General features: G+C 48.8%; 1 protein-coding gene across 1 annotated transcript in view; it reads right to left on the bottom strand.

Annotated features, from left to right (window-relative positions):
* Window positions 1-27291, bottom strand: part of IGF1R (insulin like growth factor 1 receptor) — a 294529-nt gene that overhangs the window by 37945 nt on the left and 229293 nt on the right. Inside the window, exons 5-13 of the mRNA XM_040642718.1 lie at window positions 24584-24728; window positions 15376-15590; window positions 13031-13157; window positions 11340-11575; window positions 8746-8913; window positions 8342-8546; window positions 2952-3235; window positions 1477-1613; window positions 935-1094 (exon numbers count right to left, since the gene is read on the bottom strand). Of these exons, the coding sequence (XP_040498652.1) occupies window positions 935-1094; window positions 1477-1613; window positions 2952-3235; window positions 8342-8546; window positions 8746-8913; window positions 11340-11575; window positions 13031-13157; window positions 15376-15590; window positions 24584-24728 (1677 nt within the window). The remainder of the gene's footprint in view (window positions 1-934; window positions 1095-1476; window positions 1614-2951; window positions 3236-8341; window positions 8547-8745; window positions 8914-11339; window positions 11576-13030; window positions 13158-15375; window positions 15591-24583; window positions 24729-27291) is intronic.

Here is a 27291-nt window from a genome sequence, read left to right as displayed (position 1 = left end):
CACAGATGTGGACACTGGGAGGGACCAGGGATGTGAGGACCACCCACTGGACCCAAAGTAGCACCAGTAAGCAAGGTGGGCTGCTCTTTCATGTGGGGCAGTGAGGAATGGTGTCATGCCAAATTAGATCCCATTATCTGGACAGGAAATCATCTGAAAAACTGGGTTGCTAATAAGAAATAGAAACTCAATGTAGAAATAATGAGGAATATTTATGTCACCAAATAAAATACTGGATTTCCTTGGCCAAGCAAGCATAGGGCCCATGGTGTACTTACACATTTTACAAGACTCAGTTTTCAAATCTGAAATCCTTGCCTAGTACGGCCTTCTAAGAATTCTGTCTTGACAATGCTTGAGCATAAAATCACAACATGGCCCAGTCTCTGTGCCAGACCACGAGCGCTGTGTGCTTTCGATGTGTGTTAGTGCTTTAAAAGTGCATCTGTACTTTACCGACAGGCAGTGAAGAGGACAATGCCTTAGTCTGAGGTGCTCTCACAAAGACTCCTTCCCTGGAACAGGCTGGACCGGATGGCCCCCAGATTTCAGTCACCTCTTAGGATTCTAAGCCCTAAATCTGAGCCCTAACCAGCAGCTTGAATTGGACAAGAGGGGGAATGGTCAATTCAGCGCTTTGTAAAATGCTTCCAACATAAAAGCAAATTCAGAGCAAAGGCTTCTTGCTGACCCACCCTCAAAAGCGGCTCACACCCTCTCCCTGCCCATCAAATGAGGTAGGAACTCCAAGCAGCAGCTCCCCTGCTTGAGCTCCCAAATGAGGTGCTGGCAGAAGTGTGACCCTTCTGAAATCTGGCCAGCTCGGTTCCAACGGAAAATAAGAAAGGCAAAGAGAGCCCCGCCAGCCCAGGCTTTCCCAAACCCGGCCCAACCCGCTTTCGCGTCTTCCAGCTACTCCTTCCCCAAGCCTTACTTTTGGCTGGGACATAGAAGAACACAGGATCCGTCCACGACCCATTCCCGGAGAGAGAGGTGGCCTGGATCCGGGCTGTATAGTTCCCCGGGTTGAGCCGGTTAAGCTTGGCGCCTCCATATTTCCTGTACTCCTGTCTGGATACACATTCCCGCTGATCCTGGGGGAAATAAAACACAAGCATGTGAGAAATGGGTGCCTGCTGCTGCCCCATCTCTTGCATCCCACCTGACCATGATCCTGATTTGCAATAACAGGGAAGACACCAAGGCTGAAAGGCAGTCTTCCAGTAACTGTAAACACACCCAAGTTCTAACCAAATATATATCTATTTTTTTGGTAATCAAAAAGAGTTCCAGAAAGATGAAAAGTTCTTAAAGACAATCTAGCTTATGCCCAAAGATCGTTTTCTGTGACAAAGTTGGTTTCTGTTATGGGGTTAAGTCCTCAGCTAACCGGGAGGTGGCCTGTCCTGTCCCGCAGCACATGCTATCAAGGGGAGTGGGGACACAGCCCAATGCGGACCACTGCACCAGTCTTACCTCGATTTGTGATCCGTATTTTATTTCATACATTAGAATCAATCCATTGGGATTCTCAGGTTCTGGCCACTTTAGAAAGATGGAGTTTTCAGGCCTCGACTCCCAGGTCACCGGCCCAGGAATGTCATCTGCTCCTTCTGTGCAGCAATGTAAACAAGCGATAAAGACGGATTCGGGTCCCCCCAGGGGAGCTACCCTCCCCCAGTCTGTGCGTGCAGGGCTGAGGGCGGGGACCACATATACTCCCCCAAGGCCGGCTGCTCACACACAGCACAGGGTTTGGAATCCAAGCAATCTAATGACCTGGGGGTCTCAAGATGCCACAATCCTTCTCCGCTCAGCAAACCCCCTCCCCCAACAAAAAAGCCTGCTATCAAGTACAGTGGGAGAACCCTGGCAGCTTGAGTAACTTATGTCTGCTGTTTGGCTTCTCCCACTCACGAAGGGAAACGATGTGAGGCCATCAAACACAAGCAGCATCGAAAAGGCGTCTTGTGGGCAGAGGCGGGGGCAGCAAGCCTCCAGGTGGCCACATGGAGCCTTCCGGGTCTGTATCTGTCCGCATGCGGCCAACGCAACTTTGATGCAGGCATGAGGGATGGCCCTCAAGCTAGGCCTGTGAGGAAGCCCCTGGGAAGCCGGCCCTCGCAGCGGCCACCGTCCACCCTTCCTCCAGCCTCGCTGCTAGCCGAGGCTGGGCGCTTGTGCTCTTGCTTCTGCGTAAAGCAGTAAGCCAAGTGCTGAGCAAGGGTCACTGCAAGTTACAGCCGGGGAAGGCTCTGAGAAACGAGCTGGTTTCTGTCTCTCCCAGAAGGGTGGGGAAACTGAGGCCAGGGAAGCTGACAGTGGCCTTGAGACATGCTATGCGTCAGCGCCAGCACAGTGCCCTGGAGGTTCCCCTCCCAGATTCCACTTCTTCTGGGTTCCTTCTCTACTACCTGCTAACCCCGGCAGGAAAGAGAATGGGCAGTTCACCTATCCTTAAAGATGGATGGATGGCGGTGTGAGCAACAGGCAGCTTCTAACTTCCAAGGGGAAGGTGAAGACCGAAGAGGCAGGACCAAAGGCTACTCCGGCAGTTGACTTTGAGGAGCAAATGTCACTCTGAATCAAGACAGCTAACTGATTCCACTGAACCTGATGACTCAAGAACGACTGTGCACAAATGGGGAATAAGGCCATGGGAATGTACAATGTGAACCAAGTGGGAGGAGGGGAGTTGACCCTGAAGGGTGCTCCCTGCTCTTGTAGGACTTTGTGTGAAGACTGGGTTGAAATGATGTCATTATGAATGGGCTCCATTCCCTGGGCTTCTAGTCTACCATGTTGACTACAAATACCCACCCGTTCTTCAATAAGCAGGATGGAGACTAAGGGTGATTGCCCTGGATGACACACCTTGTGTTCATAAAACACAAGCTTCTCCACTGGGCTGTGAGTGAGTCAGGAGTGGGGTTCGCTGGATCACACCCTACCTGCAGGCATGGTTCTTGCAAAAACAAAGTTGGAGGCGCTGCAGCCCAGCTTCTCAGCCTCATGGTTACAGCTGTGGATGTCAATGCGGTACAAAGTAAAAGGCCGGAGGTTAGAGATGACAGTTCTCTCCTTGTTATCTACTCTGCTCTCAAAGAAAGGGTATTCTGTCTCGAGCTCTTCTGGGTCTGTGATATTATAGGTGTCCGCCACTGTGCTGTTCCTGCCTCGGCTGGACATGGTGGTGTTGGTGATTTGTGTGACGTCTCTCCGCTTCCTTTCCGGTCTGCAAGGAAGAGAGAAACTTGGCTTGTAAGTGCCTCTACCTCTTTTGTCCCTTCTATGACTTGGGTTAGAGTAATGGAAAGAAAAGAAAATATCTTAACTTTGGATGAAAGGAGCTATTCAGCCCCTTTGGACAAGAACCAACAAATAATATGGGGATTTCCTTCTTCGTTACTTATTTTGCTTTCTCTGCTGTGCAGAATCAGCACACAAACTGCCCCCTGGCTCCCAGAGTGGTTACTCCATTGTATCTAGAGGCGAACAAATGCCTCAGTCACTCCTGGCTCTGCAGCATCCTGGCCCATGCTACCTGGCCCACTGACCTTATGGTGAAGCATTAAAGGTGACCAACCTGCTGGCTACACTAAGATTTATTAGGGGGTCAGGTGAGAGGTGAGCTGTGTGGTGTAGGCTCCAGAGGGATGGGCAGAGGGGGTTCAAGGGCCTGTCATGGTGGCTTCTCTGACCTCCTTTGTGGGAAGAAAGATACTAAGCACTTGCTTAGACCCCCAGACTCTTCCCTCTGGGGCTTCCACTGGCTCTCTCTTCCTCTGAGACCCTTGTGTCTGTATTTTTCACACTCTTGGAGGTCTTTCCAGTCTGGCCCTGTCTCTCACTCAGCAGTGACCTCCTGTGGCCTCTCCAAGGCCCTGCTGTTGACAGGGGTAGAGTCACTCACTGTCATGGACTGGACTAGGGCTTAGAACAACAGCTACAAAAGCAAGAGGACAGCAAAAGAGAAATCAAAAGAGAATGTTCACACCCAAAGGGCAGATGAGGCAGGCCAAGCAGCTGGAGAGGGCGACTGTTCCAATCGCAGCTGTTGTGGGATGTGGAAAAAAAGGCTTTGGGCTCCCCTCAGAAACCTTAAAAACAAGCCCCTCATATTTACTGGAAGCAAAGGCAACAGAACATGAGAGTAAGCACCCAGACAAGAAACAGCTACCCTCAGGCCAACCACCAGAAACAGTGGGAAGCAGGCTGCTGTCCATTCCACACTGAGGCTGTCAGCGGGCGTCACCATCCTGTGTGCAGGCAAAGCGTGGGGAGGACACAGAACAAAGCTCATCTGGGAAAGCAAACTAACACCCCAAGGCAAGGAGAAAGACCAGAAAGTGGGAACGCTCATCAGATCTCATGCGGGGGAGAAAGAGACGCTCATCAGATCTCATGCGGGGGAGAAAGAGAAGTCCCACAGGGAATCAGAGCACCTGGGAGCCATTTGCGGCTCAGCTGACACTCAGCAGGCTTCCTGTGGGTCCTTATTTGCCTAGAAGTGAAAAACTTGGAAGGGAAAAGCAGGGGGCTTGGGGAATGGGCCTCCAACGCCCCAGTCTGCCCAGCCCATGGATTCCCCTGCAGAAAATGCCATTACCGCTTTTGTGCAGTGACCTGGTGGGTCCTGACCCAAAACATGAACCATTCAACCCAGATATGCTCATTCCACCAGGCAGAGAACCGCAGGGTCAGGCCGTGTGCTAATGGCCCCACTGCATTCACTTTTGTAATATACGGGGACGAAAGATTAGGAGATGAGGCTGATCGTTTCCCATCCTCACACCCTGCACACCAACCAACCTTCCTGGAAGGGAAGGACACAAGGAACTACATTTATTGCTAGGGAGGTCTTTTTTGACACCTACCAGAATGAATGTCCTGCCTTCTCTTCAAAACCAATGCAACACATAAAACCAACACAATACACCCTTATGTCTATAAGAGAGAAGTTACTTGGGTTTAATCCACTGCAAAATAATACTTTGCCCAAACTCTTCCCACAGCCCATCCCCATATACCTGGAATTGCACCTGTTACTAGTGACACCAAGTTAGGGACTGGGGGGAGGGAGGCCACACGAGACATTATCAGGAAGACAAGTTATGGGGCAAGCAGAATGGCACACCCATGATTCTTTGTAAACAGCCACATTTCCAAATGGTGTGACCAACAGGAAGGATCACTGTCAGCTTTCCCCACTCTGACCCCATGACACAACTTATTCCATCAGAAAACCTTTCAGTCTTCAAAACCTGTCAACATAACAGTTATTTAAACCCAACTATATGTGATTTAAAAACTAAAGGCAGTGGTCAATAAAAGACCTTCACCACAAATATGGACTCCAGAAAGCAACTTACAAACTCTAGCTTCCATTCTACTTCAAACCATATGGGACACGTTGGACAATATGTAACATACCAAACCTGACTTGACTGGCTTTAGCCCCCACACAAATTGTTCTTAGAATGAATTGAACAAGGGGCGCCTGGGTGGCTCAGTCGGTTAAGTGTCTGCCTTCAGCTCAGGTCATGATCTCAGGGTCCTGGGATCGAGCTCTGCGTCTGGCTCCCTGCTCAGTGGGGAGCCTGCTTCTCCCTCTCCTCTCTGCCCGTGCTCTCTCTCTCTCGCTATCTCTGTCACTATCGCTGTCTCTCTTTCTCTCAAATAAATAAATAAAATCTTTAAAAAAAATGAATTGAAAGAAATAAAAATCGTCTTTGGATAGTTTAGTTGTAAAACAGAAAACCTTCCTTTATGATTCAAGCGTTCTGCCAGCCAGACACTCCTTCTATCAAAATTGTGTGGCAAATTGTGTGGACATGAGATTTACACCCTCCATAGGAAGCATTAAAGAAAATATGAAGTTCGTATAAACTGTAGCCACTCACTGTGGGCAAATGCAGTATTTACATTCATCCTATGAAAAGACAGAATAGCAGGTCAGACTTATCTTAGGGGAGAGAATGTCGGGGCCACAGGGGTGGACGCATGCATTCGTCAGGGGGAATTTGGCATAGAGGAAACTTATTTTGAATTCAGTAGCACGGACAGAAGGCACTACTAATACCCGCGTCAACCACAGCTCTGCCTTCACTTTGCCTGATCTCGTGTTTCCCATCTGATGAGAAAGAAAGGTACTGCTTTGTAACTACAAACTGAAAGCTCTGGGCCCTTTAGCAAAACTTTTCCAAAGCTTGGACTCAGAACCTGAACTGCTGGTGGGCCGGTGGGATGAGACAGCCACGGAGCCGACAGCTTTCGCTGGAGAATAAACAGACAACGCCTGCCCAGCCTGTCTGGGACACTCTGGATCCACCCACTTCTGTGTCCACAGCAAGTAACACTAGCTGGGCCTCCGCTGACATGGGGGGAGATGGCCCACGTTGAGAAGCAGTGCCACCAAAGGGCAAGAGCCCTAAAGTGTCGAAAGGCAGGGCCAAGTCCCAAATGGATCGCTCATTAACTAGGCTGTTGGAGAAGCCACTAAGCCCGAATTCTAGTTTTTAAACATCTTTGAGCTCCTCAAACGCTCTTATTCTTGGAACTACTCATGACCTGCAGACAATCTGGACTAACACTTGAAACACAGCCCTAGAAGGAGAGGTCTCCCGCGGAGCAGGTCAGGAGGACCCACAGAAGGCTCTCCTACCCACACTCCAGTGGCTTCGACTCCTAGAGAGGAGAGGAGGGGCACGAAGCAATGAAAAGCTTCGTTCTGAAAAGAATGCCCGCCACTCTAAGAGGTCTTTCTGTCTTAAGAATTTTTCAAAGTAAGATGGCTATCTTGGACTATTACACAAATATCAGGAAGGTCACTTGACGGGGAAAAAAAAAATCACTTTAAAAGCCATTTGTTGTTACAACCTAAGTAAGCCTTTAAGGGCAAAGTAATGACGGAATCAACAGAAGTTATGGGCTTGTGGTGCCTCTCAGGGGCAGGGGCAGGGGCAGGAAGCAGAGCGATCGTCGAACACGCCGGGCACTGGGCTGGCGGCTGGGGCACCGTGGGGACCGGGAGCGCGTGGGTGCAACTGAATCCAGCTCCTCTGCTCACATTCCAGGCAAGAGGCTGTTTGTAAACGCCACACTACAATCTCTCAGGGGGGAAAGGGAGATGCGGACCGCCACTCCGTTTCCATCTCCTTCCCCAGACATTGCAGGGCTGCCCTGCTGGACCCCCTCCACGGCTTTTTTTAAAAACCATTTCTTATTGTCGTAAAAAATTTTTTTTGAATTAAAAAAAATACCCAAGTCTTGCCATCTGAGCCATTTTTAAGTGTACGATTCAATGACACTGATGGCGTTCATGAAGTTGTACAATCATCACCACTGTTCCCCAAATTTTTCATCACCTCGACAGAAGCTCTGAGACCCATTAAGGCCGAGCTCCCCATTTCCTCCTCCCCCAGCCTGGGAAACCTCGAATGCACTTTCCGTCACCGTGAATTTGCCTCTAGTAAATGCTTCATATGTGTGGAATTCTATAATATCTGTCCCTTTCACGTCTGGCTTCTTTCACTTAGCATAATGTTTTCAAGGTCCATCCGAGTGGTGCCCTTCGTCAGAATCTCATTCCTTTTTACGGCTGAGTAATGCGCCATTGCATGGCTAGACCATATTTTGCTTATCCATTCATCTACTGATGGACACGTGGGTCGTTCCCCAGCTTTGGCTACTGTGACTAGTGTGGCTTTGCACCGTCAGTCCTCCACTTTTGTTCCCACTTGGCAGACCTGGGGACTGGAGCAGGGGAGCAGATAGATTCCTGGGGACAGGGGCCGCTTTGCCTTGAAAGGCCGTCCTCTCCGCTGCTTCTCAAACCTGCTTATGAAGGATGCCTGTGGCACTTGGCTGTGCTTGGAAGTTGGGCCACTTTGAAATCTCACTCTGGTTTTCTCCCTCTTGCTTCACTTCTCCTCAGCCGGGCTTCAAGAGGCCACAGGGAGAAGTGGGATGGGCAAGAAGGGCCCGCACGCCAGCCCTTCCATTCGCTGGTCTCCATGGGTGTGGGCCTCTCTGAGCTTCACTTCCCTGTCCCCACAGCTGAGAGCCCACCTGCTCTCCATGGGAGGCCGTGTGGCTGACGCAGGGGCACTGACGCGCCCACGGCCCCCAACAGCATGAGCCCTCGGTCCCCCTTCCTTTGGGGCTAACTGCCTTCCACAGGCACCCCACTCACCCAAACTGACAGCTGGTTCTCTTGTTCCCCCCTTGATGGCTACGGGCTTCTGCCCTCCTGACATACAAACCACCCGTGTGGAGACAGCACCACGGAACCTGCCTGCGGAGCACTGGCCTGGAGACATTTTCAGATGACACTTGGTACCTGGGCACAAAGATGGAGTTGTGCAGGAAGTTCTCGAAGACTTTGCGGTACTCGGCCTCCTCCTTCTCGGCCTGCTTCTCGGCCTCGGTTTTGGGGCAGGCGCAGCAAGGCCCCTTCTCTCCGCCGCACACCTCGGTCTTGGGATTCTCCGTCACCTCTTCGACGTCGATGGTGCCGTCGGCATACTTCCTGATGGGGATTTTGTCTGCTCAGGAAACAGAAGCCCGACAAGAGCAGACATGAAAGTCAGGTGGGCCGGTGAGGAGAAGGGGGCAGCTGTCAGCACGTTTAATCGAGAATGTGGCCGCTTTCCAACGGAGGGCTCGAACTGTCAGGAAGCCGTGTGTTCGGTCGGGGCGTGGACGGGTTCAGACGGCGGGAGCTGGGCTCCAGGCCCCCCTTACCTTTGGAGCAGTAATTGTGCCGGTACAGGTAGCTGTCCTGAGGCTGCCGCTGCCACCTCACGATGTAGTAACTGAGGTTCCCGTTGGGCAGGGACGGCGGGTTCCACTTCACGATGAGCTGAGAAGACGAGTTGGACGCGGACAGAACGTCCAGGGGAATGGAAGGAACTGGAAAGGGGAACAGAGGACTTTTCAGAAAACAGAATGAACCCCGAATCCAGGCTGTCAGGTGCTCGCTGCAAGCCCACAGGGAAACGCGGGTTTGACCTGGAGAAGGAAACGGCGGTGAACGCGGACACGCGAAACGAGAAGTGACCCTTGTTTTGAAATCGTATTAACTTCAACGCCTGCATTTCTCTCTGTAGCATCTACTCTCAGGTCATCTCTGTGAAAACTAACGTGACTGAGCGGCACATGGAAAAAGGCGGGGGTGGGGCACACAGGGTTACAGGGGGTGACTTAAAAACCGACAGCTAATTCAAACAGCGGATTGTTCTCGTGTATTACAACCGCCATTCTCCAAATGGTCTGACTCCAGGAGTTCTAGCAAGTGGTGAAATGGACTGTCTTGGGTTTTGCCTGCGATTCTGGAGCTCTGATAAAAATAGCAAGAAGCAAAAAGGAAAGGGGGAAGTGAGAAAGGGCAGGAGTGTGTGTGCATGTGTGTGTGTGCACGGCGGGGTGTGTGTGTTAAGAGGCGTGGAGGAAGACGGCCTGCAAGTCTCTCAGTTCTATAACCACACTTCCACGGGATGAATGAGACAGGACTAGGAAAAGCAGCCCACAAACCCAAACACACCCAGAGCCCCGACTGCAAGCCATGGACTCTGTTACCAGCCAAAGAATATTCATTTACGGGCAAAGCATAACAAGCTTTATTTACTACTGCCTCCCAAACCCAAACCCAGAGCTGCCTTACATATAAAGGGCAAATGTATCCCGGGACCACTGAAATCTTATTTTCCTTGGGTTCACAAGAAAACACTGATTTTGGGGGGTTTTCCAAAGTGCAAGAGACCTCTTCACTGTCTGCCACTTACACAACACGGTCATCCAAGCCACTCTTTAAATTTCAAAGGGGCGAAGAGCTTAAGGGTATTTTAAGGCCCAGAGTATCACAGACAAGGTTCTGAACACCTGTATGGAGGGATGCTTTAGGGAAAAGCTGTGACTAATGCCAGCTTTTTCAGGAAAAACATCACCACTGGATGCGTGACCACATTCAGGTTTCCAAAGTCAAGTATTTCAAGGATAAACAGCTCACCCCTACATGTTTCAAATGTTAAGTGTCACAAAAAAGGCAGAGGCAGAGGACAGAGTCTTCCTCTGTCCCTACCACTTGTAAAGACAGGGGCCAAAACGTAGGGAACTGGCCCAGTTTGTATGGTGCTTAGTTTCCCACCTCTGGGGAAAGGAAATAAGTTTCTTAAGAATTTATCATATAAAAGGGGTGCCTGGCTGGGTGGCTTAGTCGGTTGGGTGGCCGACTCTTGATTTCAGCTCAGGTCAAGGTCTTGGGGTCCTGGGATCGAGCCCCACATCGGGTTCCGTGTTTGGCGGGGAGTCTGCTTAAGGATTTTCCCTCTCCCTCTCTCTCCCTGCCCCTCCCCCTGCTCACTCTCTCTCTAAAGTAAGTGAATGGATTAAAAAAAAAAAAAGAACTTGTCATAATAAGGAGAGATTTTTTATTTTTCGTGAGCTGTCTACAGTAAATGATTCCAAACGTTAGAAGAATCACTTGTTTCGTTGTCTTTGAGCCTCTGCTATACCACCCGACACCCAGGATCAGAAGCCTGCGCCAGATTTATTTTTATAAACACTTCAGGGTCCATGACATGATTGTGACCACTTATGCGATCCTTGAGATGGGGCAGGGGAGGGGAGGGGGAAGCAGGCATGCGTGAGCCAAAGGTTTTTCCCCATCAACACTTTTTCCTCACCCTCTCTGCCATTTGAATTTATTTCGTGCTACCTTATGGGTGTTTTATAAAACAGCAACCATCCAGGGATATTCATCATTGTCTTTAGAAGTCACGTGCATTTTCCTACCTCTAAGCTGGTTTTCATATACTTGGCTACTACATACAAGCACTTGCTTTCATTAGTTCCAGATTCTGGAGTTGAGAAAAATGAAGTGGTTTAGAAAATGAACACAGAGACAGAAGGAGGAACATTTTCACCAGTGACTATCTGGAACGTCTGCAACGTACTCTGCCTGACGCTTTCCAAATTCTGTCTCCCTCCTTGGAACCCCTGCCTCTACAGAATGAAGATGGAAACCCCATGAGCCACGTGAGTAACTAGAACACCAGAGCAGCATGTGGTCAGTTTCTGGAGGTTCAACTACGAAAAACCCCCCCCAGCCCCCTTGGAGGACCTGGGCTCATTGGTGCAGAGCAGGCAGATGATGGAAGATGGGCCAGGAAAATGGCCCGGGAGAGCCGAGGATATCGGGACTGGGAAAAAAATAATATGATATAGCATTATATATCGATAAGAAAGACACATAAAGCACAGACTGGTCCAGGATGGAGACATCTTGTAATAAGCACGGGGAGCGCATGAAAAATATGGGATGGGCGGTCTGTGGATACCTGAAGCATTGGTACGAATGTACAAGATTTCACTCTTGGCCCCACGGATGTGGTCGTTCACCATGGTGAGGGTCACCGCCTTGACATACACGGCATACTGCGTCCAGGGCTTCAGTCCCTGCAGTAAAATGCCAGGATCGACGTCCTTGTTGGGAGGGAGGTCCACATCCACCATGTTCCAGCTGTTGGAGCCACAGGCATCCTGGCCATCGTACTCCGTGACGTTTTTAAAAGGTCTAGAAAGACAGTGGATGAAGCTCAGAGGAAGGTTTAGGTCTCTGATGTCAAAGCTCCTGGAAATCTTCCCCAGGGGCCTAGCAAGTCACACTTTCTCTAGTGGGAATTCTAAATCAAACAAATAGTCCATTAGATTTGTACAGAAGAATAAAATGCAGCAACGGGACCCCAGGTTTTACCACGTTTACAAACGCACTACAGAACTACATACCCTGCCTCAGAAAGGGTAAATTCTCATTACTACTGGGATTGAAAGCACTGCTCCTTAAGCGTGCAGGCAAAGGCTATTTTTCTCTTTTCCAATTGTGGCATTTTTCACCATTAAGAAAAAACAAGCATAATCATTTAATGCAAACATCAGCTACTGATGAAGAATAAAACTTTTGGGGAAAAAGGACACAGCTTCTAAAATAGAGCTTCCAAAATCTCATTTGCTCACAAACAATTGTGATTGCTTAAGTATCTTATAATATTCAAATATTTAGTTTCCAGAGTGTCTTGGAAACTAGCATCAACTCCTTGGTGAGATTACCAGTCAACGCTGCCAAAGCACTGGCGGGACTATGAAAGAGCAGAGAGTAGTTTGCACACATGCTTGGGCAGGTGGGGATTCTCCATCTATCAGATGAAAGGGCTGGACAGTCCCTGGCCGCGGGCTTCCAAAACAGATGTTAACCTACCCCTCCCTGTCGTCATGACGGAAGACCATGAACGACTCCCATCCAGAAACACACTGAATGCCTAATAATCCTGAGACCCACTTTTTTCACTGCTATGACCCTTCCTAGGGCCCCGGCTCCAGCAGGGGAAAGGGGACAAGATACTGTCCTTGGTGGCTCTGGTTCCAGCTCTGAGGAAGCCAAGCACTGGGGAAAGAGACCTGGAGCATCACAGTGGGAGCTGGATGAGGAGGGTGACTAAGGAGGTTGGTGGAACCACCTGGATAAGGAGGGAAAGGAAGGAAGAGGGGACCAAAAGAAGTGCCATCTGGAGGAACGAGTCATGGCTGCTGAGGCAGGTGAATATCACCAGAAGGCACAAGAAGGTCAGTCTCTCTCCATTTTCCTTCCCTAGTTCATGACCCAGAGCAGAGGACCAGGTCTTGGGAAGGGCTCCTTGATAGAGAGACAGGAATACGATGATAGATCTATCTGGGGGTTCCCTCCAGGGGAGCTGGGTGTCCTGCGGGGTGTTCCTGGGGTACAGGTTAGTGGGCACATCCTCTATCCCACTTTATGAAAGTCTGGACTTCATCTAATTCTCTAGAACACAAGCTTTTCTCTTTGGAATTATTTTATTCAAACCCCTCTCAATCACCCACTGAAGCCTCGAGCTAACACTGTGTTGTTGTGGTTGTCGTCGCGGTGATGGAGGTCCTGTGACAGATGGGAGGATGGTGAGGGAGCAGCACGGGTGGCCCCGCCCGCGGGACCCCACCGAGCGCAGAAACTCACGCTTCCTTGTAGTAGACAGTGAAGCTGATGAGGTCCCTGTAGTCGGGGGGCCGGTAACGGTGCCACCTTATGATGATGTGATTCTTCCATGTGGTCGTAGAGGTGAAGTGCAGGACGTCGCTTTCACCTGGGGCACAAAGGTATATCCGTGAGTGACAGAGGTCGACGTTCTTTTTTTTTTTTTTTTTTTTTAAAGATTTTATTTATTTATTTGACAGAGAGAGACAGCCAGCGAGAGAGGGAACACAGACAGGGGGAGTGGGAGAGGAAGAAGCAGGCTCCCAGCGGAAGAGCCTGATGTGGGGCTCGATCCCGGAACGCCGGGATCACGCCCTGAGCCGAAGGCAGACGCTTAACGACTGAGCCACCCAGGCGCCCCCAACATTCTTTTCCTCTACATGTCTGTCAAGTCACCAGTGCTGCCCTACTTCCCTCTTCTCCAAAGCTGGCTGTACATGCCGTGTCCCTTCCTGGACTTCTCAGTGGCTCTCTGATTTCTACTAAGGGCCTGGACATTTTACCACATGGAGCTGCAACACAGCTCGTTCCTTTGTTTTAGCATACTTGGTTGCACTTGGACCCGGATCCGTGCTTCCTAACCTGACAGGGAGGAACTGCTTGACCAATCAAGGCACCTGGTCTTTCTGCTGAGCACTAAGACCCGGGCTCCCGAGGGGACCCGGGAAGGTGAGGATCGACCTCTACGCTGGGCTGAATCTTCTGCAATAGGATGGCACTGTCCTGCAGTGGTGGACCTCCGCCTGCTTCTGCGCAATCGGCAAAGACAGGCGAACGGCTCAGGTGTGCCACGGGGGGGCACGTCTCTGTGTCTAAACTTGGTGTCGACCTGGAAGGACACGGATACTACTGGAAGGCCTCCGGCCGGGGCTAACACACAACGGGCAATGATGTGCCTACATGAACAATGTCACTGGCCAAGCCTCCTGTGCGCTGTGCGAAGTCGCTGGGGAGCTGCAGCTGGGACCCTGCTTGGAGCCCCACCTTCTTCCTCCGGCCTGATTCAAATGACCCCAAGAACCAGGGCAGCGTTGCTGACTGCTTCCGCTCACGGAGACCTGGTGCCCCGACAGACTGTCCTTGTCCGCCTCTATTGGCCTGAATCGTAATGCACACTCAGCGGGTGAAGCGGAGGCTACAGGCGGTGAAAGCTAAGAAGTCAGTGGGGCAAAATGTGCTGATCTGAGGTTGGAACAAAGTTGCGGTTCCTGCTAATGTGTTACTTAAAGAGAAAACATGATTGTGTTTGCAAAGGAAAATGAATAGCTACTGTATTCACAATCTGACTCGAGGAGAAAACACTTGGGCCACGCTCAGCCACATCTGCTCTGCTGTGGTTTGAACAGAGGGAACGGCAGGGGCTGCGGCGGGCATGTGAGGGAGAAGGTGCCAGCTGCCAACACCCCGTGCAATGTCGTGTCAGGCTTCTTCCAAAGCTCTTCCGGAGCGATCTGAGCGTCTACCGGTAAATCCAGACACCAGCAAAACTAACCAGTCAAATGCTAATGGTTTCACAAGTCCTTCCCTCCCGTGTGTGTGTACGTGTGTGTACACGTGTGCAAATCACCTCTGATCATGTCAATGACTCTACTTTTTTTTCCTGGTACCCTTCCCTTATTAAAAGCCGATGGTGGAGAGACACTTTACTTTTATAACCCTATCCAGCCAAACAGAACCACAACATTTTTAAAAGTGGTTTGATATACAGGGTTAGATGAGAGACGTACTGTTAGATCTCAGATACAAGACCTGAAAGTTTATAACCATGGCAAGGTTATAATTATGTGGTTCTCAATTTAAAAAGCAGTATCCGTTCAGGGAGGTAGGCTTTCTCTATCTTTTTCGTGTTGGGGTGGAAGCAAGGAGGAGGCTGAGGGAGAGACAGGGAACCCGTGGCCACCGCGCTGGGCTGGGAGCTCAGTCCCCTCTGCGCTGAGGCTTCCCCTACACTGCGGGAGACTGAGCTGAGCGTGCTCTCCGGCAGTGGAGAGGACCAGCTCTTCCTTGAAAAATCATCTCACTGTCTGCCTGTGCCTTAAAAGATTTAACCCTGCATTCTGTAAGCACTTCTGTAAAATACTCCCTTTGAGAAGGAGCCTATTTATAAATGTTTAGCACCCCTAGAGATGCGAAGGAACATTGACAAATATGAATCTGTCGTGAATTGGCCCCACGACTGACTCTGAAGGTACACACATATGCGCAAAGGGCTGGTTCAGGAGGCCCCGTGTCCCCCCTAGCGAGACAAGGAGGGGGCCTCCCACGCAGCCATCATTCTAGATTGGAGGAGGGGCCACAACTTTATCATGGCCATTGGGTCCACTCACAGGAGGCTCGCTCTCCGTTGTTCCTGGTGTTTATGTCCCCTTTGCTCTGGCGCCCCTTAGTCCCTGTCACTTCCTCCATGCGGTAAATCTCGGAGACGCACAACTTGGGATTGAAAGCAAAGTACATTTTCCCAGCTTTGATGGTCAGGTTGCGGTGGTCCCAGTCCCACAGCTGCTGCAAGTTCTGGTTGTCAAGGACGTAGAAGGAGTAGTTCCTAGAAGCACAGAAGTCACCGTGAGCATTGCTGCCCTTTCCCAGTGTTCCCTCCCACCTGCTGGCCACCCCACACCGGTCCTCTTCTGCACGTGGCTCCGGAACACGCTGCCTTTGCCAATAAGAGATTTAGTTACTAACAGTGTGTAAGAGTGGACAGTTACTGTTAACATAGCAACAACATGATTCAAGGACAACATACTGAAATCGATAAGACACTAATTAATTTTAGGACCTCTATTACCAACAAATAATGCTTCTCACACCAGAGGATATTACTGTAATCATTCCGTAGAAATGCCTTTGGGTATTTCTCTCAGAGCAGAGTATGTATAATGCACTTGAAATCAGTCCATGGGAGAAGAGATATGCTCGGCCACTCAACCAGAACAGCTTACATATTTGCTGTAGAGAGTCTGCCATTATCCTTGGGGGTAAATCCCATCCGTGCCATCAGCGGCATACGATGGGCTAGGAGAAAGAATGGGACAGGGAGACAGTCTGGGTGGTGGACCAGCCCTGGGCCCGCTCCCTCCTCCAGATTCACCCCGTCCTCAAAAGCCTCAGCCATGGTGCCTAGAGAAGGTGGGGGAAGAGAAACAATCCCCCAGGGACAGTCCACTTGGGCCACCCCTCCAGGCAACAGTGACTCAGTGTCCAATACTAGGCTAGTGTGCACAAGGCTTGTTTTTGGAGTGCTGGGCCCCACTCCCAGAGTTTCTTGTTAGTAGGGCTGGGTGGGCCAAGAATCTGCATTGCTAACCTGCACCCAGATGATGCTGGCACTGCTGGTCCTGGGAGCACACTTGGAGGAGCACTGGTCTAACAGGTGCTGGGCAGCAACAAGGGGCTGGAGGTCCAAAGCTGACCACGTGAGATACGGGTCCTGCCCCTAGGGGGGTGGACAGAGAAGCAGCAGCTCCACCTGTCGACTGAAGGCAAGACGGAAGGACAGCCAGAATCAGCAATAGCTATCTCTGCTACCCAGAGAGAAATCCATCCTCCAGGAAGTGGGAACATAGACAGCTACAGCTAAGGGGTCTGGAAAGAGATCTAGGCGGTATACCTCTTTCTCTAGATCCCTGGGGGAAACCAGGTAGGCAGGCATGCTGTCCATCCAAGTCCTCTGCTCCCCATAGACCGTGAATCCTTCCTCTCCCCTTCCTGGTCCCCAGCCTCTGGTTCTTTCTGGAGCTCACTCAAGCACTTTATACAGAACGGAGTCTAGGAATTGGTGTAGCACTTTGAGCTATTGCTAATATCCTCTGAACGATCCAACACACCAACTGCAGAGAAGAAAGGATCCAGCCCTCTTTCCAAAGCCAGGAGAGCCAGGAGTCCAGAGCCCTCCTCTGCCCTAGAGGCTGTGTCCACGGGGCACCTCTCTGCACCTGATGGGGTTCCCTACATATATCATACCAGGACCTCTACCTGCTCGATCAATCCTCAGCCTGAGTTTCATTAAGAAGAAAGCAAAAGTTATGGTTATAATGCTGCCGAGCAGACTTGTGCCACATGCCTGGAAATTCACACGGGAGTTCAGAGACAAGGATCCAGGACTACAAATGCCGTTAATGATCCACGTAGCCATAGGCAGTTCCCTTAGTATTTTCTATAGCCATCCGCCCCGTTCTCATGTAGGGCTGGGGGCGGGGGCATGAACACACACCCACAGGACAACAAGCGGTATGAACATCTGAGCTCCCGGTTTGTTTTATGAGTCTGAGACCCTAATGCCCAGCAGGGGTCACAGAGCTGGGGTGGAATCTGCCCCGTCAGCCCGAGCCCAAGCCCTCCACCAGCACCAGGCCCCGTCCACAGACGTGCAGGGGGTGGGAGTGGGAGCGCTGCCTGCACAGGGTTCAGTGAGGCAAGTGAGGCCAAAGGCGGCACGTCTGGAACCAAGCTAGCCTCCTCACGAACCCACCTTGAGGTCCCTTGACACATTCAAGGCCACCAAACCAGGTGGCAAAAACTTGCGAGTCAATAAATATTTTCCTCTGGAAGAGCTCACTCCCTGACACAGATCCACAGGAGAAGGAACCGAAGACATTGTTCACATGAATCTAGACTCGGGATATGCGACGCAAGGCCATGTATGGAGGTGGAAAGCGCTGGGACACGGCAAGGTGAGACCTGCTGTCCCTTGGGGACAGTGGCCACCCAGTGCCAGGCTTAAGCTGATGCTGGGTGATCGGGGTCGTCGGACAACTGAGGGCAGGGTTTGCAGGTAGAAACAGGTGTTTCCTATGTAGGCCCATTCTTGTCCACAAATAATTTCGGCTCTGAAGGACACTCCGTAGTGCCAGTACCAAGCCCAGTGGGTCTGGCTGCTCTCAGCTTCCTCAGGCGGCCCCAACCTCCTTGTCAGTGCAGAAACCTCTTGGCCGGAAGTAAAGGCCCATTAACCCGGTCAAACCTCTGTCTCAATGCAGGATGAGGCTTCTTTTTTAGTAAACTAATTTCGCTGGCAGGGAACAGAAACCACACTGAAAACACCTTCTGAACAAAACATGGCTTCTCCCCATGGGAGGAAGCATGAATTATAAATCAGGAATTTGACAAATGAATGGCAGGCCCACTGAAATTCTGTGTGTGTGATTAATCACTTTGAAAAGGAAGATTATCTTTTTACAGTAAACACAAACATTTTTTTACAACACGGAGAAGGCCTGGAGCCAGGATACCAATATCAATAAAACCCAGGCGTTATGGAGCCTCTGTGAGTGACAGAAAAATAAAAATAAAACCTTCATCAAAATAATAACCAAGCCATTCATGAGCTGCCTGTCAATACGGCTCTTGTTTTTCCAACCTCAGGTTGGGGCCTGGCTCCCCCCAAATTCTCCTTTCATGGTTAGGTGACAATTAAGAGACGGTAAAAGGGAGAGACCTGTCGGCATGTTTTACACACACACACACACACACACACACACGCACACACACATCCCCTTTTTCATTGTTTCCTAAAGGAAATGTCTATATAAGTCAATTATTTAGTAAACATGACTTCCTAATTGTTTCTAAACTTACTGCCTTTACATTCAAAGACTAGTTTTAAAAATTAAGTTGTTTTTTTTTTCTGTAGCTTACACAGACGCCTAGGTTTTATAGATATTGGTATCCTGATTCCCAGCCCTCTTTGTGCGGCAAAATATGTTTGTTTCTGTACTTGGGTGGGCGCCATCTGACAAAATATCGACCAATGAGGTGGGTTGGAAGCAGTCTGTCATTTCTGTGAGGATACCTGTGTATTACCTGTACTGATATTCTGACTACCCAGTGCATACTATACTCAGAAGTGTTTTACTGATGGCTCCAGGCTTGGGGCTGTCTTACCTGTGAGTTACCAACAACCACCCACCTCCCCACCTGCTCTGATGAAGGGCAGGAAGCGTGTGAGAACACAGGAAAGTGAAAGTGCTGGGGATTCGCACAGAGCACAGAAGACAACCCCGGGGCCAGGGCTTGGAGCATCACATTTGAGCATCCAGAAATCAGGGTCTGAGCAACATCCCCACCACTTGCTAAATCAACAACGCTAGGCAACATACTTATTTGGCTTCTCCCAGGCTGTGGGCAAAGCGGTTTGAGGGCTGGGAGTCCAGACGGTGGGGGTAGGAACGGATATTCCTCCCCTCCTTCAGCCCTTACTGACAGATTGAAAAAAAAAATCTGCCAATACACAACTGATGATTCCCTTTCGCTTCTCAGAGGAGAAAGCATGGACTCTTTCCGGCTGTCTCTAGGGGGCATCAGAACCCAGCACACAGGGAGTGTGTCCAGCATCCCAGCAATCTGCAACAGATACAGGATTTGGCTTTTTTGCAGATGCTCACACCACATCCCATCTCCTCCAAATCCAATATTTACACCAACCTTGGGGGCTCATCAAGGGCAGGAATTTATATTCAAGTGGCACTGGGTACCAAACAGAAACTCGGAAAATGTTTCCTCTTTGAGGGTTTCCTAAATAGCTTAACCGAGGTCTAATTTCCCTACCAAAAATTGTACCCATCCTAAGTATACAGTGCCATGATCTTCAGTAAATGTATGCGGCTGTCCCACCAGCACCACTATGCAGTTTCTGAACATTTCCATGATGTCAGAGTTCCCTCCCTGCCAATGGTGGTCAATCTCTGCTCCTACCCCCAGCCCTCGCCAATCTCCTTTCTGTCTCCATAGTTTTGCTTTTGCTAGAAACTAATGGACTCATACAATGTGCAGCCTTTTGTGTCTGGCTTTTTTTCACGTAGCTTAACGTTTCTGAGGTTCACCGATGTTGTTACATTACTGTTGAATAGTATTCTGTTGTACCACATGTCATTTATCCATTCGTCTGTTGATGGATATCTGGATTGTTTCCAGTGGGGTTATTTTTTGAGGGGGGGGCTATAATGAATAATACTGTTGTGAACATTCACATTCAAGTCTTGTGTGGGCATGTTTCATTTCTCTTGGGAAGACACTGGGTAGAGACTGGAATTGCTGAGTCACATGGTTGAGTCTTTATTTTTAAAAGTCCCAGGGAAGTATTAACATGCAGCCGTGTTGCAACCTAATCTTAGAGTTGCAGGAAGGTAGAATGAAGCATCAAGTGTTGCAAAGTCAAGTGGTAGGGTCAGGAGTATAGAGATGCCTAAATGCACCCCAAAATTTCAAGTCTTAGAACCCTACTACCTCCATCTGCTTTTAGGCTTTTCGGGGCAATGATCCTTGGTGGCACCAAAGAATCCAAAATTTTACCTCCTTATTTGTCTGCTGCCATAAGAAAATAAGGTTGTCCACCTCAAGGAATTGTCCAGATAACAGAAATATTCTGTTTTCTATTCAAGGGCTTAAAAACTAGTCATTTTATAGAAATCTTATACATGCGTATTACAAAAATCCACTTCCTTCTTAAACAGCAGAAAAACCTTGATTTTTCCTAATGTCTAAGGTTAATACTCTAGAGAGGCACATAACATTCCACAGACTGCGGGACACCCTCAAGGAAACCCGGAACTCGGGCAAACCGATGACTGCCTGATGCCGTACGGGCCCCGCTCTCCAGCCACCAACGGGCCCGCCGTCTGTTCGGATGTGATCCTGCCTACATCTTTCGCCACCCGGGAAATCTGATTGCAAAATCGGCTCGCTCTGGATATTAGGCTAGAGCTCTCCTCCAGCTACAATGATCGAATTTCGTGTTCTGGATGTGAGTCAGTGGTCCGGGCTGCTCAGGGGACTCGGAGGGAGGTCTCAGTTCCAGTTTGGAAAGCCAACATGGTCAGATACAGAGGATCCCAGCACCAGGAGTTCATCTGTGCTCCCTCAAAACAAAACCTCTAAACCCCCCATCCTGCTGAACCGAATGGAGGCACTTATCTATTTCTCATTGGCTGTAGAAGTTCAAGAAAAATAGTACTTAAAGGCAATAGCGTGACAATTAAATATTTAGGAAAAAAGGCAAAGTGCTTTGGGGATTTCCATATGAGAAGAAGAAATAACAGGACACAGCAGTGGTATCCAGTCTTGGCTACACAGTGAAATTACTTTGGATTTTTGAGAAAAATCATTGATGCCTGGATCCCACCCCCAAACATTCTGACTGAATTGGGGCTGCATCTTGGGTGCACTCAGATTTTTTTTTTTTTTTAACCTGGCCCCACCCAAGATGGTTCTAATGTCAAAGTCTGGGATCCACTGGGGTAAAAGTTATCTTGGCTTAAACCAAAGACGCACAGAAATGAAACGTCCAGGCAGCTCTGCTAACACTCCTGCAGCTCAAAAGCTTTGAATACATTCCATTGCCTACCTAAATTATAACCTCCACGCCCGGGTGCATAGCACCTTACGTAATTCGAATACCACCTACCTCTCCAGCATTATTTGCCAAACAGGTCCCAGGATGCCCCAACTCGCTGCTTTTGCTCTTACTGCCCTATCCTGAACTGCCTTCTTCACCCTCTGCTTTCTGAGTGTTTCTGGAAACCCTTCGAGGCCCATCTCAAATGCCACCTCTTTCTGAAAGCCTGTGGGATCTTCTTAATCAGATTCTCTGCCTCTTTTTCATGCCTATGGCACGTTCCTTGTCTTTCCCTTGTAGCTCCTTGCAGGTTCTACTTTGCACTGTTGTTGGCATGTATCTAGTTATCATATTCCTTTCTTCTCTGCCTCTCTCTGACTCTTCCCTCCTTGCAGGAGTGAGGAGAGCTGGTCAAGGGCTGGAACTAGGTCTCTTTCCTAAGTCTGAGGATGCAAAATGAAGAACTGAGTTGTTGCTACTGGTCACCCCTAATACAAAGAGCTGTGGTGGCGTTCATCTGAAGTGAGGATGACCTACACCTTTTATGGTCCTGGGTGCAGAAGGCAGGTGAGAGAACCCAACTCCTACCAAGATGGGCAAGATTCTCAAGAACCCCAGCTGAAGAGAGAGCCTCCAAGCAGCAGCATGTAGGAAGGAAAGGCTGGAAGCCCAGTATCCTCAGAGCTACAAGGGCAGCTGATCAACAGCAGGGTGTGGACATCTAAGGCCCATGTACCTCTCCTTGTCATCTAAAATGTTAACAGTAGGGCAGGGGCCTGAAGTCTACTTGAGCTTGGAGGAGTCCCAAATACCTGAGCAATGGCAGGCATCCTTAAAGAGCCCCCACTGGGACTTCAGATTTTATACTAGTTTGAGATAATGAGAAATGTGCCTTAAATGGCCGTGCAAATAAAAATCAGTCTTAGTTCTCAGCTACAGATCAGGGCGTAATACTTTCAGTTAACACATGACTAAAAGGCAATCCCATCGTGTAATAATTTTTTTTTTAAAGATTTTATTTATTTATGTGACAGAGAGACAGCCAGCGAGAGAGGGAACACAGCAGGAGAGAGGGAGAGGAAGAAGCAGGCCCCCAGCCGAGGAGCCCGATGTGGGACTCGAACCCAGAATGCCGGGATCACGCCCTGAGCCGAAGGCAGACGCTTAACGACTGCGCTACCCAGGCGCCCCAATCGTGTAATAATTCTTAACAAAAAGTAAATTCTTGGGGGGCCTGGCTGGCTCAGTCCGTTAAGCACTAGATTCTTGGTTTCAGCTCAGGTTATGAACTCAGGGTTGTGAGATCGAGCCCCGCTTTGGGCTCTGTGCTCAGCATGGAGCCTGCTGGAGAGTCTCTCCCTTTTTCTCTCCCTCCCCCTCTACTCTTCCCCTGTCCTCTCTTCCTCTCAGATATAGATAAATAAATAAATAAACAAACAAATAAATAAATAAATAAAATCTTTAAAAAAAAATTAAAATCTCCTTCCAGCTTTCCCCTCTATATCTATCATTTGTTCAGCCTGGAAAAAGAAAATGTGTATCATGAAGCAACAGGAAAAGTTGCAGATCCCGATTTGCCAAAAAAAAAAAAAAAAAAGTGCTTACCAACACAAGGGATTCCAGAAGCACAAACCTACCAGGAGAGAAAAAAACCTGTGCTACCATTCACTTTAAAATGTAATACAACAAACGAGAACCACCACCTCAAAATGGCAGAGCCCCAGCTTGCCATGGCAAGTGACTTGTGACACTCTGGGGCTGGGCACAGCGGCAGCCTCCTTGGATTTGCAAGGAGAAAGAAGATTTTTTCCTAGAGAATTAGTGTTCCCAGTGGGGAGGATAGTGTGCTTTTCAAGGATGGAATGAAGAGCTGTCCTCTCTCTTTAGCTGTATCAGATGATGGAATTTTAAGAATTTAAGACTGACCAAGAGTTAGTCTGAGAAAAGCAGGGAGGCTGTAAAGAAACCCTTATGGGGTAACTTTATCCAGTCGGGGCAGATAAGTCAGCAAGGACAACCTTTCCCATGACCTTCCCACCTCTTTCTTCCCTAAATTATTTCCCCAAATTCTCTCTGGGAGGCATCTGCTTGTTAATGGAGGTCTCCTTTGATTTCAAAGCTTAATGCCAGGCGAGAGCTGTATTTAAAGGGAGTATGACGAAAAAGGGACGCCTGTAGAGGTGCACGCAGGCCAACTGCTAGAGCGAAGCTACAGCAGTAAGCACCAGCTCTTATCGATCCCGCGTACACTTTACCCCTGATGATGTGGGGGTGTGGGCGCGCACACTCCGCATAGTCACCCATGCACGGAGAATGGTTGACATCCTCCAAACTTAACTAGTAACGGTCTACTGTTGACCAGAAGTCTTACGATAACATAAACAGTTGATTAACACATATTTTGTATGTTACATGCATGATACATTGCATTCTTACAATGAAGTCAGCTGGAGAAAATATTATTTAAAAAATCATAAGGAAAATACATTTAGAGTCCTATACTGTATTTAGCCAAACAAAACAAAGCAAAACAAAACAAAATTGTGTCTAAGGGCACCACATAATTCAAACCATGTTGTTCAAGGGCCAACTGTATTTTCTTCTCTTTTCTTTTTTTTTGTGAAAGATTTTATTTATTTACTTATTTGGGCGGGGGGAGGAGCAGAGGGAGACGGACAAGCAGACTCCAAGTTGAGTGTGAAGCCTGATGTGGGGCTCGATCTTATGACCCTGAGATCATGACCTGAGTTGAAATCAAGAGTTGGACGCTCAACTGACTTAGCTACCCAGGTGCCCCTGTATTCTGAAAGATGGCATGGTTTTACACAGTACATAGCATCCTGGGGATGAGTCATGTCAATGATGGTTTCACAGAGGGCTAAGCACCTGAGACCCATTTCTGTTGCTCTTGGCACAGAACGTCCCCACCAGCATCCCTGTCTGTTGTTTCCATAGTCGTGGTCAGGCATGCAGCCCTTGACTGACAGGTCACAACACAGTTTTCCAGAACAGCAATATCCCAAGGATGGAGGACCATGGCTGCACGGCGCTCTGCCCAAGGGGGTGGGCCATCACGCAGGTGGGATTGGCCTTACCTTCGCTTCTTTCTTTCTGCTTTGTGACGAGGGAGTCCTGACCTTAGTGACGTCACATGCTACTTATTTTGCAATAGGAGAACGTCAGCCCATGAAATCCGGAGCACTTACCCCTCCAGCTGCTCCTCTCCTAAGATCTGGCGAAGGTTTTTTAGGAAGGACAAGGAGACCAAGGCGTGGGAATGGCGAATCTTCACGTAGCCTGTCACCACCTCGATGAGCCCCATGAAGTTCTCCAGTTCCGAGGCAATGTTATCTGCGTGAAGAGGGGGCCGTGTTAGTGAACGTTCACGTAGTGCAAGGATGACACACTCGGTTTCTCGCAAACATGTCTGGAGAACGATCCGTGGCAGCTCTCGGTGTCACAGAGGGGCTCAGGCTGCTGGCACAGGGCCCGCCATCCCTGTCAACAATGTACTTCCCTGGGCCTGACTTTCAACAACCTCTCCCGGGACAGGGCCCCTCAGAGGCAGGGGGAGGGGACTTTCTAGAAGGCTGGTACTGTAGCTCCCAGGCTGATTAACCGAATGTAAAATCATAAATACCAGACTGCCAATTAGCTAAGGCTGACAAATCTAGGGAACGTCTTTTAATACGCTCTGTCAACAGACAGCATTGCCTGCACAGTACAAGGGCATGACTAAGTAAACAACACTTTCTCGGTCTCATTAGGAACTGCCTTTGCTGCCTTTCCAGTTCCTAAGATACAGGGATCTATATTTAAAGAGTCCGTCTTACCGAGACCGGGAGAAAACACACCAAAACGTTAACACACCAGGTTATCTGCGGGTGATTTTTCAAAATTCATTTCTGTGCTTCCAAATTTTCTATAATGCACACGTATGATTTTCATGATGAGAGGACAGCTGGGAAAAGAATTGCTACCACTATGTACGTGAAAACAACGTAATACAGACACACTGTATTTCCCATCATGCTGTTCAGCCTGTCTTTTCCTCGTAGTAAAAAAGAACATAAACTTCAGTTCGACTTATGCCAAACTTACAATGAATACTAGAATGAATTGGGTATGGTTCAACTAATGCGATTTTATTGCATATGCTTTGTTGAAGGCTTATTTAATGAGAAGTTCTATTTTGCTCTGAATTGATAAAAATAAAAGAATACGGATGCTGTCCTATGCTTACTGTAGAGTTTAATGGTCTTCTAGGAGAAACTCAAGTTATAAACACCAGAAGTTGCCTGCGGTTGATATTTCAAGGAAAAGATCCTGAATTTTATTTATTTATTTATTTTTTTAAAGATTTTATTTTTATTTATTCGACAGAGATAGAGACAGCCAGCGAGAGAAGGAACACAAGCAGGGGGAGTGGGAGAGGAAGAAGCAGGCTCATAGCGGAGGAGCCTGATGTGGGGCTCGATCCCATAACGCCGGGACCACGCCCTGAGCCGAAGGCAGACGCTTAACCGCTGTGCCACCCAGGCGCCCCAAGATCCTGAATTTTAAATGGGGGGCAGGATGGCTGCCTGTTAGTCGAGGCTGGGGATGCCCTTTTCAATGAGCTGTCATATCACCCCGCATTCAGCTGATTTCTCCCACTGGACATACACAGGAAGACACATTTCATCACCACGCATGAATACGTACCAGTTCCTTCTCAAATTCTACTTCTCCATGGATTTAATTCATGGATTAAATTCTTATCTTCAGGATATGAAAAATTTTTTAAAAAGAAGGCTTAGGTACTTAAAGGGTATGTTCTAGGGGATGAGGGCATCTTTTCAAAAATTAAGAAATCTAGTAAGAGCAAAAGGAAAAAATCTTCGTTATTTGTTCATTTATTTATTTTTTTAAGTAGGGTCCACGCCCAGCATGGAGTCCAACGCTGGGCTCAAACTCACGACCCTGAGATCAAGACCTGAACTGAGATTGAGAGTCAGACGCTTAACCCACTGAGCCACCCAGGTGCCCCAGGAATAAAACTGTAGAAGCAGCATGAGGGGGAGAGAATTCTAGCCGTGTGGAAGCAAAGTTATCTCTGTGGCAGAGCGGTGAAAAAGGTTCTGGAAAACGAGGAGTACCAAAAGATCCAAAAGGACTGAGCGCAAACGTGTTTTTCTGCCATCTCTAAACCGTAAGAGCATAGCTCACTCACCAAACAAACAGTATTAAGGAAAAGTAAATCCACAGAATAAATAAACCAGTCATTTTCCCCTCCTTGACCTGTGAAAATTTCTCCACAGAAGGATTTAGGGGAAAAAAAAATCCTTTCAACCTCAAGGTCTTCTTACTAATTTATTCTAGATTATGAAACCATCATAGGTACCTTGACTGAATGGTCCCCGGGGTGGAGAATTGAAGGCTAGACGCCATTGTCAGTTAAAGTGCGGAAGTGAAAATATCACAGAATAAGTCTGTGAGTAATGCTTTTGCACACATGCAATTACCAGGAACGCCGTCTACTGCAAACGATGGCGATCTTACAGGGGTGAGGAGTGAAGCTTTAAATACGTGATGACACACACTAGTATTTATTTTTATTTTTTTGGCTCTCCGAAGTAAATTTGGAGATTAACCACTCTTTGGACTTAATACAATTTTAAAGGGGTATCATTAAACTCTTCCCTTTGCACAGTCTCCTCAATACCTCCCAAGTTACCCAAACTCTTTGGACTTGAAGCCGTGTGGTTCTGGTTCCAGCTGGAGGTTGCTGCTGAGTCATGCTTTTGACCCACCAGCCTCCTCTGGGGCTTGTGCTGGGACGTGCGTCTCCTGTGTACAACGGGACCAGCAGAAAGATGCGTGATGACCCTGGCCGAGCCAATGGCTGCAAACTAGACTGCCTTTCAATCTGGGT

The sequence above is a fragment of the Ursus maritimus genome, unplaced genomic scaffold (assembly GCF_017311325.1).
Source record: "Ursus maritimus isolate PB19 unplaced genomic scaffold, ASM1731132v1 scaffold_27, whole genome shotgun sequence".
NCBI lineage: Eukaryota > Metazoa > Chordata > Mammalia > Carnivora > Ursidae > Ursus > Ursus maritimus.
The sequence above is the reverse complement of the archived record's forward strand: the minus strand, read 5'-3'. Positions and strand labels throughout refer to the sequence as shown.